At 48.4% G+C, this 20,556-nt stretch overlaps 6 protein-coding genes across 6 annotated transcripts; 3 read left to right on the top strand and 3 right to left on the bottom strand.

The window, feature by feature from the left end:
• Positions 1 to 1,088: 1,088 nt before the first annotated feature.
• On the bottom strand, positions 1,089 to 4,349 carry FTJAE_493 (exocyst complex component sec8; the record flags this gene model as incomplete). The annotated part of the gene is made up of 2 exons (XM_037351384.1): positions 1,089 to 1,743; positions 1,792 to 4,349. 2 exons carry the CDS (start codon positions 4,347 to 4,349, stop codon positions 1,089 to 1,091), a joined length of 3,213 nt encoding a protein of 1,070 aa, XP_037212436.1.
• Positions 4,350 to 5,098: 749 nt separating this feature from the next.
• FTJAE_492 (epoxide hydrolase) lies at positions 5,099 to 6,751 on the bottom strand (the record flags this gene model as incomplete). Its single annotated transcript, XM_037351373.1, has 3 exons — positions 5,099 to 6,455; positions 6,510 to 6,631; positions 6,695 to 6,751. The coding sequence occupies 3 exons, from the start codon at positions 6,749 to 6,751 to the stop codon at positions 5,099 to 5,101; spliced, it is 1,536 nt and encodes a 511-aa protein (XP_037212435.1).
• A 1,049-nt stretch (positions 6,752 to 7,800) lies between these two features.
• On the bottom strand, positions 7,801 to 10,575 carry FTJAE_491 (uncharacterized protein; the record flags this gene model as incomplete). The annotated part of the gene is made up of 3 exons (XM_037351362.1): positions 7,801 to 9,642; positions 9,777 to 10,406; positions 10,480 to 10,575. The coding sequence occupies 3 exons, from the start codon at positions 10,573 to 10,575 to the stop codon at positions 7,801 to 7,803; spliced, it is 2,568 nt and encodes an 855-aa protein (XP_037212434.1).
• Positions 10,576 to 10,746: 171 nt separating this feature from the next.
• Positions 10,747 to 14,082, top strand: FTJAE_490 (PET127-like protein; the record flags this gene model as incomplete). The annotated part of the gene is made up of 1 exon (XM_037351351.1): positions 10,747 to 14,082. The coding sequence occupies one exon, from the start codon at positions 10,747 to 10,749 to the stop codon at positions 14,080 to 14,082; it is 3,336 nt and encodes a 1,111-aa protein (XP_037212433.1).
• A 755-nt stretch (positions 14,083 to 14,837) lies between these two features.
• Positions 14,838 to 16,738, top strand: FTJAE_489 (acid sphingomyelinase; the record flags this gene model as incomplete). The annotated part of the gene is made up of 4 exons (XM_037351339.1): positions 14,838 to 14,918; positions 15,137 to 15,296; positions 15,360 to 15,557; positions 15,612 to 16,738. The coding sequence occupies 4 exons, from the start codon at positions 14,838 to 14,840 to the stop codon at positions 16,736 to 16,738; spliced, it is 1,566 nt and encodes a 521-aa protein (XP_037212432.1).
• Positions 16,739 to 18,139: 1,401 nt separating this feature from the next.
• FTJAE_488 (monooxygenase) lies at positions 18,140 to 19,970 on the top strand (the record flags this gene model as incomplete). Its single annotated transcript, XM_037351328.1, has 4 exons — positions 18,140 to 18,352; positions 18,406 to 18,436; positions 18,489 to 18,913; positions 18,966 to 19,970. The coding sequence occupies 4 exons, from the start codon at positions 18,140 to 18,142 to the stop codon at positions 19,968 to 19,970; spliced, it is 1,674 nt and encodes a 557-aa protein (XP_037212431.1).
• Between the last annotated feature and the right edge of the window lie 586 nt (positions 19,971 to 20,556).

Below are 20,556 nucleotides of genomic sequence, written 5' to 3'. Positions count from 1 at the left end.
GCTTATTCTTGCTTTTAGCCTGGAACTCAATACTGCAAAATGAACAACTACAAATACGATAATAACGGAAAATCCACGATGCGGAGACCTATGCTGCTGCTATGGTACGTATGTGTACAGTATTATTGTGGAGCGGCTGATCGATCGATAATCCATCCCATCCATATCATCCATATCCATGTTCGTCATGTTGAACCTGGAGAGTTATCACGGACCTGAATACAGAAGCTTTAATAAAGACATCTCGCCTCCGTTTGAGATTTGATGCTTGATCCTTCCATTACAAATTCACATCTAAGGTTCATTCTTGACCGATGATCTTAGCACCCTTGAACCCAGGTAATATGATCTCCCTAATCTCCTCCTCTGACTTGAGGTTCAAACCTTGATGACCAGGGAAATAGAAATATCTGTAGGTATCTATCCACATAACCTCAATCCGGTAAATTGAAGTTTCCTACTCCGTCCTGCCCGTATGCCCGGGCGATAAGTTATATGTTTATCAACAACCCCTGCTGCTATTGTCATTGAACAATACGGATATCACACCGGTTCCGAATCCAAATCCGCCATCGCCATGTATTATTCTACCATTGCCACTTCTGGCTGGGCTGCCTCATGCAGATCCCGTCACTCACAGACGTTGCTCAAATGCGGGGGAGGAAAATAATTTCTAATTCTAGCGTCTCTGTGAGACTGCAACTGTGATGTCACTTGTTCTTGTGTCTGCTACACAAAAGGATGGTCATAAGATGACAATTCCCTTCCCATTGGTCTTTGCTTGTGTCCCTCATGGCTTTCGCATGGTTCCATACGGGTATCTGCCGCGACTCACAACAAAGGCCTGTATTTCTGTGTGTATCCGTGACAGTCGATCAAGCTTGATTGCCTGCGGCAAGTTTTACGGCGATATTTAAGCAGGCATAAACAGTTTTGTTTGGTTTCATGCCTGATTCGTATAACCATTCATCACGCGCCGCTACTACCTACTTTACACTTGAAATCAACCACTAACATACCTATTCCAAGCAATCCCTCAACTCCATTGAAGCCCAGCACAGAGTGCATCACATATCGTCCTGATCCATCTATGTCTGCCACATGTGCTCACTCAGCCCAAGCAGTTTGTCCTGCATCTGTCGCTTGGCTGCAGTGGCGATTCCTCGTTCAGGATGTGCCATAGCCTCACTATAGCAGAGCTCGACAAGTGCCTTGAGCTCGTCGTACGAAAAGTTGTATGGGTCCTGCGCGCTGGTCCCTCGTTGCTGCTCTTTGTCCTCCTTTGCCTTCTCTACAATGGCGTCTGCACCTTGTTCGTATAGCGAAAAGTAATTTGCTGCACGCGCTAGGTCCACCCCTTCCTCCACGTTCTTGAGGTTCTGTTGCAGCACAAGAATATTGAGTTGCATCCGCCCACAGCCCTTGTCATTCATAGGCGACGCTTTACATGCATTGCTCACAAGATAGCAGTTTATAAGCAGCCCCAGACCCGTTCGAATAAAGGCTATCTCCTTCTCTCTGAGATACTTCACGATGGTCTCGTCAAAGAATACCAATTCCGAGTTGAGGCTTAAGATCTGGGGATCAGGTTCACTCACTTCCTGGTCAAGCAGGTAGGGTGCCACCTTGGGGGATAAGGCAATTGACAATGAATGGACTATGCGGCACCGGATCTCCATGTGGAGAGTTAGTAGCGCAGTTCCTGCGAGTTCTTCGAAAGACGACACTATGCTGTCAAACGCTCTGAACATTGGTCAGTTATATGTTTGCCTATCGGGTCGCATTACTTACTGCACAGTTTCCTGCGTTAGTGGTAGTGACACAGGGCCTTCTTCTCCTGCGGTTTTGCTAGTATCGTTCATAAGAGTCCATCTTCGGCTCGAATGTCGAGGCAGGTTTTGTCGTGATGTATCTGTGTCATGCGTTGTGATCTGCCGCAGGCCAGCAATTTTAACGGCAAGCCACTTCATGCTGGTGTACAATAGGCACAGGGATGAGATGGAATCTCGATCCTGAATGATGTCACCTGAGTCGAGTGGCGACTCATCTGTGAGTTCCATCAACAAGTGTATCTCTTTTTCGGCCAGTTCCCAGTCCATCCCTTCTGACATGAAAAGCTTCTTCATTGTTTCTTGTATCTCTCCTTGGTCCAGAGAAAATCGTGCCGATGACCTCAGGTTGTCGTTGCTGATCTCGGTAGCCGGATCCTGAGCTTTGACGACAAGCGTTTTGAACCAGCTGAAGCAGCGGTCATAGTACCGCATCATTTGAGTGACAATCAGCGAGCTGAGTGCTTGGTCTGGTGGTATGGTTCCCAGCATACGACAGAAAGCTGTCACAACCTCGAAAAAGGCTGTTGTTCCTCGAAACACAGGCCGACGTGCTACCTGGCTCCAGGCCGGGTCTTGTGTGAATGCATCTGCCTCCCCAAAGACGGTGTCGCTCAGTTTTGCGAGTGTCTCGTCCAATTGTGGTTGAAAGACATTGACCAAGAAATTGTCCAAGAATGTTGTTAGCGTGCTTGCTGCCAGGTCTGAACCGGGAGGGACGATGTTCTTGAGACGCTGCAGGAAGACTAACGTCGGCGGTAGTAACAAGCTCATGTTGAAGACACTAGGTTCCACCAGAGATTTGTACGAGCCTGTTGTTTGATGACTGTTTCCAAACGGACCATCACTTCCTGCTCCTGCTCCTCTTCTTCCTCCTTCCTGGACATTCCGCCCTTTTCTGTCTTGCTTTCGAGATCCTAGCCCAGGAACGGCATCTTGGATGATGTTGTCCAATGCGTCATATTCACTCGTCATCTCAACAGACTTTGTATTCGCTTCAGAAAACTTGAAAAGATGCTCTCGTATGTCTTTCTTGCCATGGAGCGTATCTCCTGGGTTTGGCGAGTCGAACTGATAGACATCTGCATCGGTCGTAACATAATTATGCAGCAAAGATCTAATCTCGTTCTGGTATAGATTCCACAGCTCTTTGAAGCTTCCAAGTAGGGCACTATTGTTACCAGCGCCTTCCCTTCTGATTAGGACCTTGATAGACTCGTGGAACACACGATGGCCTTCTCCAATTGCCTCAAATTTGCCATATAGAGACCATAAGAGGTCGTAAATCACATCTGCTCGCATTTGTGTTTCACGTGTTCCATAGACGTGAAGCCCATCGCCTCTGGCTGATCCTCCACGTAAAGAGCTGGGATGCCTTTGATCGACCTCGTTGATAGTCTCATTGACGATAGTAAAGAGCTCAACTGGAAGTCGCTGCTTAAGAGTCTCCACGGCATTTTGCAAACGTCCGAGCCTGTTTAAAGATTCCACCAGCAGTCCTACATAGTAGAATGTATCGGCTTCGGGATTTTTCATAGGATCTTCCCGGACCGTCTTGTCAACGTCAATGGCATCGAGAATAACGTGAAATGGGGCGATGGGCTTAATATCCCCAAAACCTTCGGTGACGGCGCCTTGCGTTTTAGCTAAGCTCTGCCATCTTTCCTGGCAATAGGGTGACTTGAGATAGAGGTGCTCGTGTAGCTCTTCTACAAGGATATCCATCAGGGCAGTCTCTTGGTTCGCAAGGTAGCTCCTCAAGTCAGTAAGGGCACCAATATCGTCCAACTCAGGTTTCCTTAGCTTTCGCAACGCATTCTGAAGCACTTCCACGGCCGTCAAGAATCTCTTCTCCGATATCCTTGCCTCCAACTGATCGGGTACTGCTCGGAGGTCATCCAATTCATTAAGAGTTTGTACCAGGGCGTCAAACTCTTGTGATGATTTTGAAAGCTTCTTCAATTCAGGATCCGTCGCGCAGAGACTTGTTTTGGAACTCGCCAGTGATTCCTTCAAAGCACGTACTCGCTTCTGCGACTGCTGAATGCTACTTTGAATTTTGTGGAATGTACCTATAGAACTGTTGAAGCCCTGGTGATGTTCGTGGACGATACCCTTGAGCGACTCTTGCAGGTAGTTGTGTGATTGCTGGAACTGGGCGTATTCGTGGGCGCGACCAACCGAGCTCCTGTCAAGCAGCTGCAGCGCCAGTTGAACAGGGACGCAATCGTCTTGACACATTGCAGGCCATTCTTTTTTTATATGGTCGATAACCTCGGTGATTTGCCGTGCAGCATGAGTGTCTGCTGGTTGTGGTGGAGCTTGTACTTGTGGTATACGTGATCGGGAGGACATCTGTCGAAGACTGGGTAGTGGTCGCGGGTGTTGGGTGGCAGGCGGTGTGGCATATCGATCGCTACCGTACCCATCTTGGTACCCGGATCGGTAGTCATCGTTGGAGCGTCCAAAGTTGCCATAGCCGTTACCGTCGCGGTGAGGTCGATCGTATCGATTCGACATGATGAGTATGGGGTTGGGAGATGGCGGGCCGACTAAGAGAAATGGGCTGTTTCGTAGCGCATCGTCGCCATGCAGAAAACGACGGGTAGTTCTAAGACAGCTCTGGTAAAATAGAAGGCTCGTAGGTCTGTAATGTGCCCATATAGATAGAGTCAAGTCGTGTTCGCTGTTGCGGTAGTTAGAAGTTGGGTCGAGGGGTGGGAGCTGGTTAGGTCACCTTGTGGCGCACCAGGGGAGTTGTCTAAGTCTGGATCACTGGGTACCTAGTACAGGGGCTGAGGAGAGCTATAATCTTGCGCAGGGTAACCAGCACTCACTATCTGATCTAGAGATTGAACCTCAAATATTCAACTCAACTCTAGTCACAAGGAAAGGTCGCCATCAATTCTAGCGATTAATCATAATGCTTGATTGTGAAAATGCTTTTACCTTGATGTATCATCAATTCAAAATAGCCTCATTACAGGTGAGCCGAGTTTGCTCGTAGGGATGCATTATCCATGGTGGCCAAGTATAAACAGTTCTGCAATACTCAAAAGGAAAATAAGTTAAAAAAGGATATCTTGACCAAACAAGACACAACGCAGTAAACTTTACTCTGCTGTCATACTTTTGGTATATAATATTGCTCATAAGCTAATGGTCTTCATAGCGAGTGACGAGACTCAGAGAAAGAAAACCGAAATGACGGTATCGAATTAAGTCCCACCACCCACCTGCCCTCATACGCATCATTCTGTCAATATTCATCAATGAGTACCTCCGTGTGTAGCTGCTTGTGGAGGGGCAAGGTGTTGGTGATCGTCCCCTGCTGGTTTCTGTACACCAGTTTTATGAGGTCCCTCACCCGGACTGGCGTTCGGATCCTGGACCGTTGTTCCAGAAAGGTCTGCTTGGGCTATCCGGCCATCCTGCACTTCGAGCTGATCCTGAAGAGCAGCCCCAGGCTGTTCAGCAACTTGCATCCTTTTATCCTTTGCCAATATTGCTTTCACTAGACCGCGCACTCCTTCAACTATCACATCTTGCCGGTCCCAAGCCAAGAAACCTGGAGTTCCAGGGGCTCGGTTGAGGTGCACGATGTGGTATTCCCTGTTAGCCCAGCCAGGGCAAGAGTACATGGTCTTTGCAGGACGTGGGAGTGTTCTTTGCTGCTCAGCCTGATCCTCGTCTCCAGTGAAAACGGTAATGGCAACCTTGGGTTTCTTTGTCGTCTTCTTTTCCTCCACAGGCTCGATCTCTGACGCGCATTTAGCCCAGAACCGCAGAGCAGCCTCAGGGCCAGGTAGCCATATGAGACAGGTGAGAGTGATGATGTCTTTAGGTGTAAGTTCCTTCTTGGGACCAAGAGTCCGGAGCAGTTTCAGCACATAGAGGAGGAGGCCTGTCGGAGAGTCACACAGCGCATATGACGGCGTGTTTGGTTCAAAGTCACTGCGACTATGCTGCCCCAGGTTAACAGCCGACTTCTTCATGCTTAACTGCGGCGTCTTCTGCTTCTGTATAGCCGAGAGGTCGTCCTTGGAGTAGCCCAGAATTGAAGAGCCTAAGAGTCGAGCAAGTTTCCATTTTAACCACTCACTGGCCGAGCCCGAAAGTGTAGGGCATGTCAGAGGAGGTGCAATAAAATGAAACCCTAGGCATGATTCTGAATAGTGAGTTGAGAGGTGCCGGGCCAGTCTCCAATCAATAGCAGCTGGCGAAATTGAAGCAGAACCGGCGTTACTTCCAACGTAATGTTCGTATGATAATCTCTTCATCAAGCTGTCCAGTAGCTGAGCTGTTGTAGAAACAGGAGGTGCATTAGAAGGAAGAGCATCGCTGAAGCCCAGGCCAGGCAAGGCCGGAATCACCACATGGAACGGCTGGTTTGTACCAGCATCTTCAGGATCACTCAATGGCTGAACCAGGTGACCTAGCGAGAGGTTGGTCAAAGGAAATGGAGGTATTAAGAGCAAAGGAACAGCGTTAGCATGAGGAGAGCGGGCATGAATAAAATGGAGCCGGACTGGCGTTGATGAAGTGGAGGTCTGAAAACTTGTTCTGAACTGGGCAAGAGTTTGGTTCAGCTCTTCTTCATGATTCTGCCATGAGAATGATTCTTGCCTAGGTACTATACGTGAGCCTCGCCATGCGCAGCTCTCTCACAGAACCACTTACCAAAAGTCAACAAGAGACTCAACTTGAGGCTTTGGCTCCCACCAATCTTTTGAATGAGGTTCATGAGGTAACCGGGTAAGCTCTAGTTTCTGTCGCGTGATATCAAGATACTTGCTTGACACCTATGAAAAAGTGAATGGTTAGTAGCTCCTCGATCGGATGGTATCTCTCGTTGAGGTACTGACACGGATACGATAAGGCTGTACCTCATCGCCGGAGTCACCGGGTTGCTGTTGAGACATGCTCTAGTGTTGTATCAGCAGATTCAGTTCTGCTTGAGCTTGACTTTGATATGATGTAAGATGCCCCAGCTCCAGTACTGACCAAATAAAGCAGAGCGAAATTGAATAGCGTAGCAAAGGGACACTTGGAGACAGGTGAGAACCGAGAAATTAAAAAATGCGACCGCCTGCGAGTTGCATCAATAAGCTGAGTTGCTTTCGTGTTAAACCGTAACCCGGCCAAAAAAACAACAGGACCTGGACCCTTACAACCCACCCTTCCTTCAACAAGACCCTTGTCGCGATAGCTGCTAGAATTAAGGGACCTTGGGACGTGGCTGATGACTACTGTGGCTTTAGCGTATGGGGATCACGGCACAAATGGTCCGGGGCAGCTTATGATTGGCAGTGAAAGTGAAGCTCCCCGGTCGGTGGTGGCGGTGCGTACGAGTCCCCTTGCACCCTTCGGAAATGATCACTCCAGGCATTTGACGTGGCTTTGCCGGCTTAAATCACGTTGTTTGCCTACTTCTGCCAACTTTTGCTGTTGAAAACAAGGAATCCAATCGGTGTGGAACTGGAGGGTGTACGGATAGGGTGTTTCCTGGATCCTGTTGGCTGTGGCTGGTCCTGAGTCAAATTAGCCACCTCCATCTCGACGCGCCACATGTTACCTACTGTGCCAGTAGTCAAAACTTGAAACAACAGCTGATGAGATGAGGACGAACAGCGCATGTGATTATGTGCATAGTAGAAAACAGCATGAACTGAGCCGCTCTGATGCAAATGCTAGTTTTTGATTGACTCCAGTCCATACCCAAACGCCTGTTTCTATACTACCACGCCGATTCGCTTCCCATGTACCATTCGTTCTCTTATCCTACACGATGAACACTGTTGGAATCAACAGTGGCAGATCGTGAAACAATAGCCTCATGCTAGCAGCTGCTTAGCTTTAGGACCCGGCGCTCTCTCGTAAAGGAGAAGTTGCCAAACAGTGTAGAAAGTTCTAATTGCTCAAATAAGGGTTGTTGAGCAAGCGCCCTTATTGAACTCTCCGTGTGTCCTCCTTAATTGTTTCGCTGTGGTGGCTGGCTGTTTCCCTGCGGCCCGCCCCGGAGGTTGATCTGCCCTATCCGCGAGACAATGTTGCTACCGACAGCGTCAACAGCCCCTCGAGGGGATGTTAGTGTTGGGCCCTCTGGGGCTGTCTCTTGGACCCTGAAAAGCTTGATAGCGGTACCATTCCATATGCCCATGGTTCCTCTGGAAACCTGCATCTCGGTTGTAAAGATAACCCCCCATAGCAGAGACTCATACCAACCCAGCGCGAGCTGGGACCATTCAAAAGAATGTACACGGGGAGCCGATGGCTCAATGCCAACAACATGGACACCTGAAATTCGTCGCAGCGTTTCTGGTGTTGGCATATCGACTGCCAACTCTTGTCGCGGCAAGAGGGCAGACACCTGTTGAATGACTGCCAGGATTGTGTGGAGAGGTAGTTCGAGTAGCCAGCTGTCGATCCAGTGGGCCGAAGGCTCAAATGCCCCTGCCTGTGATTGTCCTGTTATCGAGCGCCCGCCTAGGCTGGTGGTGCTGTTTTGCCGCGAGAAGGTGAGAACACCCGCTGGCATCTTGCCACGAGCCTTCTCGGACATCCCTCGCAATTGAGTGGGGACGGCATCCTCAACGTTGGGGGTCGATGACCTCCGGGACGGGGCTTCACTTGACGTTGACCGTGCAGGAGTCTCTTGCTGTTCCTCATCGTCACTCTCATCGCCATCGTCATCGTCATCGTCGTCATCGTCATCGTCTCCAATCGCGAAGGCACCGTCTTCAGGAACTTCTTCCAATGACGAGTGCCGTGGCTGGGCGCTGTTTGGACTCCTCAAGCTGTCAACTGAGCTGCGTACAGATGCAGCATCGAATGGATCAAAATGGTGTCCAGAATCCTTTCTTCTCCTGTTTCTTCTCTCAATTTCCTCTTGGCCACTCTCCAGGGTGAATGAGCGCAAGGCTTCAACCCTCTTCTTGTTTTTGAGGATAGCAAATACTAACTCAGGGTTCTTTTGGTATTTATTCTCCAGTATTGAGCTAATGGATTCCAGCAGTGAGTGGAGCAGAGCGTGATTAGTCTCATTTGCAAGTAAAAACGAGGGCGAGGACATAGAAGAGAACAGCTGCATCAGTTTTGAGCTGCTAGTGCTGCTCAGCCCCTCAAGATAAGGTGCGATGTTATTGATCACCGCCAACAGAGCTGGGTATATCGTCGATAGCTTCCCTTGACTTGTCGTGATCAGATTGTAGATTGAGTGGATAAGAAAATCCGCATAGGTCCCTCGGAATCCTGGTACACGAATAGACATCGGTAGACTCTCCTGCCCTTCGAAATACTTGTTCAAGTTGACGCCAAAGTTAGTCTCCACGCTTAGAGTCTGGAGCAAGAAAGCGCACATGCGAACAACTCCTTGCTTGGTAGCATCATTCTTATACTCAAGAGCATAGAACAGGGCTAGGATAACAAAATCATGCGCTCTTTCAGTGTCCACGATGAAAGATCGAAACCTTTTGTTGCATTGAAGGATCTCCCAGAATAACATTAGTATCTCAGGGGCGAAGTGGCCAGATGACTGAGAACCTGGAAGATACGAAGTCTTCTCTTGAAGCGGCTGGTTTAGAATTCGAGTCATCCCGTCCACAATAAACTGAAAATCTTGGGGCCGGTGAAGTCGGCCTAGAAAGTGACGATAAGAGTGTTTGGGCGATGGGTTCGATGGGTTCTCGGGAATAGGGTACAACAAGAGTACCAAGAGGAACTGTAGTGAGTATGTCACAAGCATCTGCTTGCCATCCTTGAATACAAGGGTGTTATAAGGTACGCGCCACGTAGCAGGGTTGTATTTCAACGTCTATAAGTGAAATTAGCATCAGCACCTCGAAGCCGAGAGATCCCAGGTGGACCGACTGTGTTGAGTAGGGAACATAGCACCGAGAGCACGACCTGCTTGTCTGGACAAGCGCATAAGTGTGTTAACGTCCGTACGCCGTTTTGTGGCAGGACACCAGCAGTCATGTACAGGCTCTGGCCAGAAAGCGTCAAGAGAAGTCGCAGAATCTCTGATCGATTACTTTCATATTCTTTTGTTGTTGCAACAGCTGTGTTGCAACCCACCCCACTCTGCCAAATCGCATAGCTAACTTTCGGTCGGCCATTGGGTTGTCGTGGTAAAGTAAGATCAGAAAAAAATAGCAGATCGACCAGCGTGTCTACCAGCTCTTCGGCGAGTGGCTTGACCTCCTCGAATTCGGCAGTTTGCGTCTTGCGCTCAGCCTCCTGAGCTTCGTCAAAGAGGATCTCGTTGGCGATAGCACCGTGCCGAGTGCGTTTCCTTCGTTGAGCCCAGAAAAACTGTTGCTCCCACTCACTGAGAGATTCCTTTTCGTATAAGTAAGGCAAGATACGTGTGAGTACTCGGATACAGTTCAGAGCCTCGCGTTCTGGAGCAAGTTCAGGATCAGGGAAAGATGGGTGATGACGTAGTATGAATAGACGAGAAGTGATGGCTAGGATGAGGGTTTCTAGGTTTTCGAGTGCTCGATCCCGAGTTCTTCGAATGTCGGCAGGTGTGAATAAACTAAAGACATCCTCAGAAGACTCAGGAAGCTCCCAAAACTGCGTGATATCATGTCAGTAAACGAGTTATCCATGGAAAGGTAAAGTAGGACTTTGGGTGGAGCAGACGAACAGAGGTCCAGTATGCATCATCCGCTGGGATATGCCGTTCTTCTGATAAACGAAAAATGCCCCGTTTGAAAACGAGCTTTGAATCACTCGCGCCCATTGCTATCGCATGAGAAGATGCCGCGAGAGTCTCTGCGGTGGGTGTCCTCTTGAACCTTTAACGTTTGGAAGGCTCCGGAAATGACGAAGTGCTGGGGCTAATGGTTAAGGTAGTAGGTAGGTGCATGCGATGGATCCCCAAGGTAGTGATTGACCAATCACGTGTCATACGATGTATCGTCCGACCCGACATTATACCGGAGCCGTTGATGATTCAATATTTTTTTTTCTGGATCAGCGTCACTTGCGAAGTCCTTCCATCTTTGATTTTGGCCAACTTTCTCCAAAGTTGATCGACTTCGTCAAAGACGCCCCGATGCTTCGACTACGGCGTGGGATACCCCCAGCGGCCACGTTTGCGCATATCTGCCGGCCCCATCTACGATGCCCGCGACAATGTTCACCCCTCCGGTTATTTGCGACAGAGACTAGCCCCGACGACACTTCAATTCCCACGCCGAAACCCGCCCCTGATTCCGAAGATGCAATCGATTCAAAGAAGAACGTCTCGGAAAAGACAGGAAAGGGAGCGAAAGTCACGGAAAGGAAAAAAGAGGACAAAAAGAGAAGAGCTGCTCGTCTTGAAGTAAAAGGATCTACAGAGGGGACTACTGAAACCGATATTAGTGATGCATTGGCTGTGGCTAAGAGAGTCTATGGTATCGACAAGTCGAAGAAAAAGAAGAAAACTAAGGGATCCAAGCCAAGTAGTCCAAACGAACAACAGAGGACTGCTAAAGCCGACTCATCAGAGGCCAGCTCCGGGGCAGTTGATCAGCAGACTGGTGCCTGGGCATCACTTAAAGAGAAATTGCAACAAGAGCTGGCTACAGAACCTTCGAAACCTCAGAACCCCCCCCAGGAAGATCATACCACTCCCTCCCCCGAACTGGATCAGCATACCATAGTAAATAGTCATGAGACAGAGCCCAGTACAGCAGCTCCACCGTCGAAGAAGAAGAAGCCGAAGGCTGTCAAAAGGCAGAAGAAGGCATTGCCTCCAGTTTACACCATCATGCCCCAACGCCTCAAGCTGAAAGCAGTTGAAGAGGCATCCAGGAGAAGCGTCCCCACGCTAGCCCATCAGCTCGACAAGGTTCTTTTCAATGGCGGACCCTACCAGCTTCAAGATCAGCGGACCCGGGTTTACAACTTTGACCCATACCTTGCTTCAATCATGCCCGTTGATGAGTTTGATTTCGATGCTCTGAAAGAGTATGTGACATCCTCCAAGGACAGTCGGTTGACAGACTTGTGCGCCAAATATAAGAAGAAGTACTGTGGTTCAACATCTAGTATGACGGCCATGCTCTCCCAATTCCACTTTCTTCTCTCAGCGTGGAGGCCCTTAAGTTTCAGACACTTGTCCCGCTCTTTCCAGGTCGAGTATGATACGTTCACCGCGCTGACCCGAGGTCCTGCTGCCGCATTCGCCCGTTATAAAGACGGTGTGTATGCTATCGACGCCGACAAAGAATTCGACACCGCCAACGTTCTGAGCATGCTCGGGAAATCAATGGAAAAGCTTCTCACTCTCAACAAACCCCACTTCGAAAAGTACCGGAGAAGCCGTTCGCATGAGTTATCCGAAGAGGAGAAAAATGCCGACGAAGCATTCCATTTCTCCACGCTGGGTGATTTTATGATGCGATCACAGCTGGATGCTTATGATCCACGACTTCCAGGAACAGGCATGTTTGATCTGAAAACCCGTGCAGTAGTTTCCATCCGCATGGATGTAGACGGCTATCAAAAAGGCGTCGGATATGAGATTCGTAGCCGTTTCGGTACTTGGGAGTCTTTCGAACGTGAGTACTATGACATGATCAGAGCGGCGTTCCTCAAATATTCTTTGCAAGTGCGCATGGGCCGAATGGATGGTATATTCGTTGCTTTCCATAACACACAACGAATATTTGGTTTCCAGTATATTAGCCTCGAGGAAATGGACGAGGCTCTGCATGGAACTGCGAACCGCAGTGTTGGAAACGAGGAGTTTAAAGTCAGTGTCAAACTCTTGAACGATCTTTTGGACAGAGCTACGAAGCGTTTCCCCAAGAAGTCACTTCGTTTACACATCGAGACTCGGCCAACAAACCCCCCCCTGACTTATTTCTTCGCCGAGCCTGTCAGCGATGAAGAGATGCAAAAAACCCAGGAGAAGGGGAGTGAAGCCGTGGCTATGTTTAAAGACAACATGCTGCGTATTTCACCGGATGAAGAGAACAGCCGAATGAGTGACAAAGCCGAGCCCCAGATTAAGAAAGATACTCGAAAGTTATCATCGACCGAAAGACAGAAGTCGTGGGATGAGATGATGGCCAAGGTCGACCAAACTGTGGAGGATGACGCCGCCGGCTTGGATAGTGTGCGAGAGGCTATCGAGCAAGCTCTTGAGCAAAGTGGTTTGCTGACTGGGAAGCCTGAGCTGGAGAGAGGAACCTACATCAACGAACTTGTCCAGGCTTTGACCGAAGAGTTGAAGGATAACAAGGAAGCAGCCAGTGAACTTGAAGACACAACCCAGCATGGTTCAGCAGAAGACGACGCACTGAATACGAGTGAATCCTCTTCCGAAACTGAGGATGCACTGCCCCCATCCTTTGAGGCATTTGAAGGCGACAATTTCAATAATGACGTGGATTCTAAAGATGTGGAATACGCTGGTAAAGAGACACACTCTGGCCTCACCGAAGCCGTCGAGACTAGGGCTGAGGATGAAAGGCCTAGTTCCATACTTAGCGACGCTGTCGATGGAAATGACATCTCATTAAACAGCGACGACTCAGCAGATGCTACTCTCAAGGACCTTATCATCAAGTTTGCCCAAGGCGTTGACAACAACCAGAGCAATCTGGGGACATTTGAGCGAGTTTTGTCGGAATTGGTGCGAGATCAGAGGGAGCCGATTAGCGAGGTTGATGAAAGCAACACAGCCACCAGTGACGTTTCTCCAGCAGAATCTATTCAGAACTGTGGAGCAGACAAACCTTCACTGACAGAAGAAGCAAGATCCGACGAAGAAAGTGAGAGCATGCCAAAGAAGGACATTCTCGGGTTGTATGTCACAGTCCGCAACATGGTCGACGGCGAGGTCGTGGAACGTATCTCCTGCTCCGACCACGAGGAACCAATCGACTGGAAAGTGGAATACACAGTCGTGGAGCTTCAATCAGACAGAGCGCGTAAAATTTTGAAGGAACTCAAGAAGCGCAGGAAGAAGGCGCTTGTATCAACCCCTGAGGACCGCGAGAGGGAATGGCACAGAATGTGGGGAGGAACATTACCGGAACGCACAGAAGCTGGGAGGAAGTACAGAGACTCGGTCATGCAGAGCGAGAAACAGACAGGCGTTAAGCTTGCATGGGAAGCTGACGCAAGAAATAAGACCAACATGAACAAGCGGAAAGAGGCGCATTTGCGTCAGAAGGGCTCGGAAAAGAAAGGTCGGTCGAAGGAGAAGACGAAGACGAAGAAGGAGAAAAAGACATCTCCGATAAAGGAGTAGCACAGGCCAGCTGCAAAAAGAAGAACGCTATGGATATCCAAAAGCCTGCTTGGATTGGAGCGAGGTGCTCCTTGTATCATTATCTATGGCGCAGATGTATAACTCATCATCATCGGTCTTGTATATTACATTTTTCTGGTTTTAAGGCATGAAAAGAGCTGTACGAAATAGATGTATGTATGGATATGAATGAGAAATAATCACGCACCTATTGTATACGTTGATCCTCTGCCAACCTCCTTGATAGACGGGATTTGAGATCGCTGCTGGAGAAGAGACATGGGCCAGCCAGCGGTGACGTTTTCCTCTGTCAACCTGCGTACATATGCACTCCTATGGTTGCTTTAATTGGGTCATGTGGCCGATAGTGGTGACGCTAAGCCGATTTTGGAGATGATTTGTCTAAGATGGCAATAAGTTGATGGTCTCTAGAGCTCACTTGTGTTGTATAAACAGGTTCAATGCATACCTTGTTCTCTATCTCGCCATTACTGAGATCAACAGTTTTCCCCTTTCTTTCACTTTGACAAATATGCGCTTATTAACAACTCTCCTAGCCTGTCTTGGAGTCATAACAACGGTTATCGGAACTGACGGACAGGCTGTCGTGGCTCAAGGTCTCCATGAACACCAAAAGATTTTGTATACAAATGACTGGGCAGATCGAATATGGAAACAAATACAGAGTGTGTCGTCTTGTTCGGGATGTCAGGCAAGTCGCAGCTGGTCATGGATGTGATTATAAAGAGCTAAAGATGACGGTGCAGGGCCTTTTATTGACTTTCAAGAGCCTTGCGAATCTGGGTGATCGACGCTTTATCACCACACTACAGGACGTATGCAAAAAGTCAAAGGTAGCCAGCCTAATAAGTCCTTATGAGATACAAAACTCGATTTAACAAATTCAAGGTCCAAGATGCAGATGTTTGTGATGGAACCATTGAGCTTCAAGGGCCTATTATAGCTGAGGCGTTGAGAAACGTTGCCATCGGCTCAAAGACTTCTCAGCATTTTTGCGTAACATTTCTAGGTCTCTGCCACTATCCTGCTATAGACGAATGGGAAGTCCCTTTGCCTCCTGATCACCTGTGCCGAAAGCGTCCAGTCTCGAGTGGAAGAGACCCTATCAAAGTTGTTCACTATTCCGATATACATGTTGACCAGCTCTACACTGAAGGGTCGAATTCGGAGTGTAACAAACCCATATGTTGCAGGTTAGTCAACGCTTTCCCTAGTGCTTGTGGTGCTGTTCGTTGACTTGAGAAGACCTTTGACAGAAAATGACGAGACTGGGAGAACGGTATCCCCAGCTGGGCCATATGGGGAGCATACTTGTGACTCTCCTGCTTCTCTTGAGCATAGCATGTATGAAGCAATCAAAAAGTTGGTACCCGACGCCGCTTTCACGATTTTTACCGGAGACATTATCGATCATTCAATCTGGAACACATCTTGGGACTATAATGAGCACCAAAGTGAGCGTCCTTGACTCAAATACTTCACCTATAAAAACTAACCTACCTATCCAGTTATTCGGTCATATGAGCATATGGACAGGCATCTCGGTATAGTCTACGGAACAGCTGGCAACCACGAGTCCCATCCCACCAACGCCTACCAGCCTAGTTCCGTCGGCGACGCATCCTCATGGATCTACGACCTTCTCGCAGGGACCTGGTCTCGTTGGATTGGACATGAATCAGCCTCTACGGCAGCAAGAATCGGCTCTTATTCAACCAAATATCCCCATGGTAACCTGCGGGTCATCTCTCTCAACACAAATCTGTTCTACCGTGGAAACTTCTGGCTTTTTCAGAGGAAGATGCTGCGCGATCCCAGCGGTCAGATCGATTGGCTTGTTGAAGAACTCCACGCTGCTGAGAAAGCTGGAGAGCGTGTCTATATTATTGGGCATATGCCGCTGGGGGACCGGAATGCATTCCACGATCAGTCGAATTATCTTAACCAGGTAGTGAACCGATACTCAGCAACCATCGCAGCCATGTTCTTTGGTCACACCCACAGAGATCACTTTCAGATTACATACAATGATGCTTCGGGCAAGACATTTAACAATGCTCTAATAACATCGTATGTCGGTCCCTCGCTCACTCCCATGTCGGGAATGCCCTCTTTTCGTGTCTACGATGTTGATCCTGTGACCTTCGCCGTCCTCGACGCAACTACCTACAGCGCCGACATGACGTCTCCTACATACCAAACTAAAGGCCCCGTGTGGGAAAAGTATTACTCTGCAAAGGAGACATATGGCCCACTCACAACCCCTCCCCTAATCGACGATACGGCGGAGCTCACTGCTTCATTCTGGCACAACGTCACCGAGGTCTTCGAGAAGAATCAGACGGCCTTTGACGAATACATGTTACGTCTCAGCAGAGGCTGGGTACAGCCAGAATGCACCGGCGAATGTCGGTCGGCGCAGATCTGTATGCTACGAGCGGCACGGAGCCAGGATGGCTGTGACGTATCAACACTTGGTTCCTCTTACCATACAAGGATGCACAATGTTGCAGAAAGGGATGAGTGTGGCATCTCAGTCTTGCAAGCGACTTTTTCAGCCTTGGTGGCCAAGGAGGGTGTTTTGAAAATTCTGCAAGAGATTTTGGTAGGCCTGAATGTGAAGCTGCATGGATGATCAAATATTTCTATTGTGGCAAGAATGCTACTCAAGGCCCTTCTCTCAATCCTTCAGGATGCGGTCTAGATATCATAGATACGATACAGGCTAGAGGAGGAATGAAAACTTGGGACCTTGATCCCAAGGAATAAAAGGCTTAGGTAACTTGATATAAGTTTAGTATAGACTTAGGCTACCCTTTGCTGAGTTTATTTTGATACCTTACATCAAGGTTCGGTGCTTTCTTGCTCCTTGGGGACAGGATAAAGTAGTATATCTCTGGACTTACGTGTGGTCTATACCCGTGGACGAATACCGCACTTGGCATTGCCACTTGATCAGAGCTTTACCAAAAGATCTATAAGTTTTCTCTCGTTATACTCCATCACCGCCAGATCATGGAGTCTTTCTCTGTTGAGTTCCAAAGTGGCTTCCCTGGGAGACCGAAAACCTCGATGTGCTCAAATACATCCCCTGGCTTTTTTTGTGACCCTTTCCTGGTACAGTTCCCAGATCTTAGAGTCCATCTATCAGGCAGATCACACCGAGATGAGCTGTTTGTCTGGCATCCAGCAACAGTTACCAATCCGAGTTTTGTTTTCACTCGTACATCTTACAGTGGCAATCACCATTGCCACTATATCATGTTCTTTCAACTGAAAACTGTATTTATGTTCATGCAAAAATCACTCGTGGTAACTTCTAATCGCAACTATGCGTATCGCCCCAACATCTCCTAAGCCTCTGCATCCCCATTCTCATCATTCTCGTATCCGTCGAGATCTGTCAACCTTTTCCTTGATCATACCTTTAAATCTTGAAGTGTTCCATATAAACGTTCCGTAATGGCACACAACAGCAGGGATTTATTCTTGATATTGGCCAAATTTGGTGTAAATTGCAACCACTTAGGTTGTTCCATGTGTTCAGACAGACTCTCTCGGCTTCGCATTCCGTGCTACAGCCTTAACACCCTATCATCATAGAAGAGGAGACGTATCTCTTTCGGTAGAAAGAATAGGCCGGACACATAAAACCAGTGGTAGTACAATCTCAAACCCTTGCTGGTGCGAATATCAAGGAGGTCCGGAGACTTTCTCGGATACATCCCAACTCGTTATAATAAGCAGCTCCGTTGGCCACTTGGCAGTAGTATTTCTTTACTGGTTAGAATCAGCTTATCTCATCTGTTCTATGCGTCGTAACCCGACGTGGTGATCTAAAAGCTGACAGCCTCCATTCCGGCGCCGTTCAGGATGTGTCAGCATTAAGCGCGATCACTACCTTGCGCGGTAGTTCGGATCTTTACGCTGTTGTTAATATCAAATGCTCATAGAAAGTGAGGATATAAAGGAGCATAGATACGCACTTTTGTATGTTGTTATTAGACCCATATCAAGATCATATTCCGACTAAATCATGGATTCCCAGAATCAAGAACTCAACTCCGACATCTGCGTGGTAGGAGCAGGGCCACTTGGTCTTCTAGCACTTAAGAACCTTCGTGAACAAGGACTCAATGCAACAGCGTTTGAAAGACAAGAATACGTTGGTGGAACATGGCATGCGTCAAACAATATCGAGCAGACAACTGCATTGGAGGACACGACAGCCAACACCTCCAAGCAATGCGTATGTTTCTTTTTCTCTTCAAGGTGGAATGTCGCGATATTAATAGGTTCCAGTGTTCCATTACTGATTTTCCAATGCCCGATGGTAAGCCCGCCGTACATTGCTCGTATGACCGTGAAGCTCATAGTGTTTCTAGACTTCCCCGTGCACCCCCCTCAGAAGGATCTCGAAAGATACTTCGAATCTTATACCGAGAAGTTTGGCCTATATCCGCACATACGATTCTCAGTCTCAGTTGACCATATAGAACGCGATGAGCCAGGAAAGGCCTGGAGGGTCTTTCTCAAGGATGTTAAAACGGGAGTTGAGGAGGTCAGAACATTCGGTCGCGTAGTCATCGCTACAGGCATGCTCAATACCCGTCATCTCCCCCACGTGAAAGGTCTAGAGAAGTTTGCTGGTGATGCCATTCACTCACGTCAGTTCAAAGACGCTTCGAAGTACCAGGGCAAAAACGTGGTTGTCGTAGGTATTGGGGCGACTGGTGTGGATTCAACCTCGTTCTTGGTCAAAGCTGGAACCAACAAGGTCTATCTTAGCCATCGTGGCACCGTCTTCGTGGTAAGAACTCCAGACCCAGCCAAATTCAGCTTCAGATCCTGATCATCCTTAGCTCCCCAGGAGAGTCAAGGGCAAGGCTTTCGAGCACACATTGAGTCGTCGTGTGTCAATTTGTGTGAGAACAATAGGCAACATTATGCCAAATATTTTTGCACGTCTCATGACCAAGATGATGATCAATATGCGAGATAAAGAATGGCCACACTTGAAGGAAGTATTCGGTACTCGACCGGTTGATGGAGTCCTACATCGAGTTCCATTGTTCTCCGAGCATCTGGCGGATAACCTCAAAGATGGCACAGTTAAATCTGTACAGGGCATCAAGGAAGTAACTGATCCCAAGACTATTACCCTTACAGACGGCACGGTCTTGGAAGATGTCGATGCCATCATCTTCTGCTCGGGCTATGGCTATGACTTTTCTATCGTCAAGGGCCCTGGCGATCCGACCGACCCGGCAATTGCCCCTGACCACCACAAGAGGATTGAAACGACCAAGTTCTACGGCGAGGAAAGCAAGTTTGCACGTCTTTTCCATGGCTTCGTTTCGGAGCAGTTTCCTGAGTCGTTGGCGTTTCTTGGCCATATGATTATCATGAGACCCCCATTCGTACTTTACGATCTTACTACCATGGCTCTGGCGAGCTTGTGGTCTGGAAATTACCCCATGCCGTCTGCCGAAGAGAGGCGTAGGGATATTGATGATCACTATGATTATCTTGTCAAGACACTTCAGAGAGGCCCGGCTCCTCATCCTGGATTTCGTTGGAGGGCTAAGCCAACTTATGAATTCCTGAACCAAGCCGCGGGGACAGGAGTCACCGATCGCTTGGGGTGCTTCACTTGGGAAGCCTGGAAGCTGTGGTGGAACGACCGAAAGTTTTACAACTTGCTTATGGATGGAACTGATGTTCCCGCGGTTTACAGATTGTTTGAAACAGGTCGAGGTCGCAAGCCTTGGCCTGGAGCCAGGGAGTTTATAGAGAAGACAAACCAGGAGGTGAAGGAGCTGGGAGAGCAGTGGGAGAGGGGGAATAAGGATAAGAAGACAAAGTAACCCAATGTTGATGGCGCAAAGAATTCACAGTCTGGTGGTCCCAGCAATTGAAGTTGAGAAGTTTGAGATTTTGGCCTTCCAAGACTTTCCATAGGTACCTAGCCCTCGGGGGGGGGTAGGTAGTGAAATCAAACAATAAGCCCAGGATCATTTATCTAAAGTTGTTATCTGAGATAGCTACATGTACCTAGGTAGGCATCCATGACTGGGCAGTATACGTTAGGAGGAATGGAAGGGTAGACGCATCAAGACCAGAATAGACTACTTGTAGAAAAACCAAGCGATCAAATCAGTTATTCCGTGGGCTAACTGATTGCCTACAAAAACTTTGTGCACATCAAGATATTCCAGTTTTTCAATGTATCCTCGAATTCATGTCGACTGGCTGGACTGGGGGCACTGAGGTCAGTAGCGCTGTTGTGCATAATGTTTCAGTACAGCCTCCGTCCAAGCGCTAACCTAGGTATGGCTCAGCTATGATGCCCCATTGGAGAATTGGCTCCCATCTACCTTAATCAACAACATACTCCAGATCTCCCAATTACGCTTCTCTGAACTTGAAACCACAAAATATTTATCGCAAAAA

This window comes from Fusarium tjaetaba, assembly GCF_013396195.1.
Source record: "Fusarium tjaetaba strain NRRL 66243 chromosome Unknown NRRL66243_c0000013, whole genome shotgun sequence".
NCBI classification, from domain to species: domain Eukaryota; kingdom Fungi; phylum Ascomycota; class Sordariomycetes; order Hypocreales; family Nectriaceae; genus Fusarium; species Fusarium tjaetaba.
Note: the sequence above shows the minus strand (reverse complement) of the source record. Positions and strands in the feature narration are given on the sequence as shown.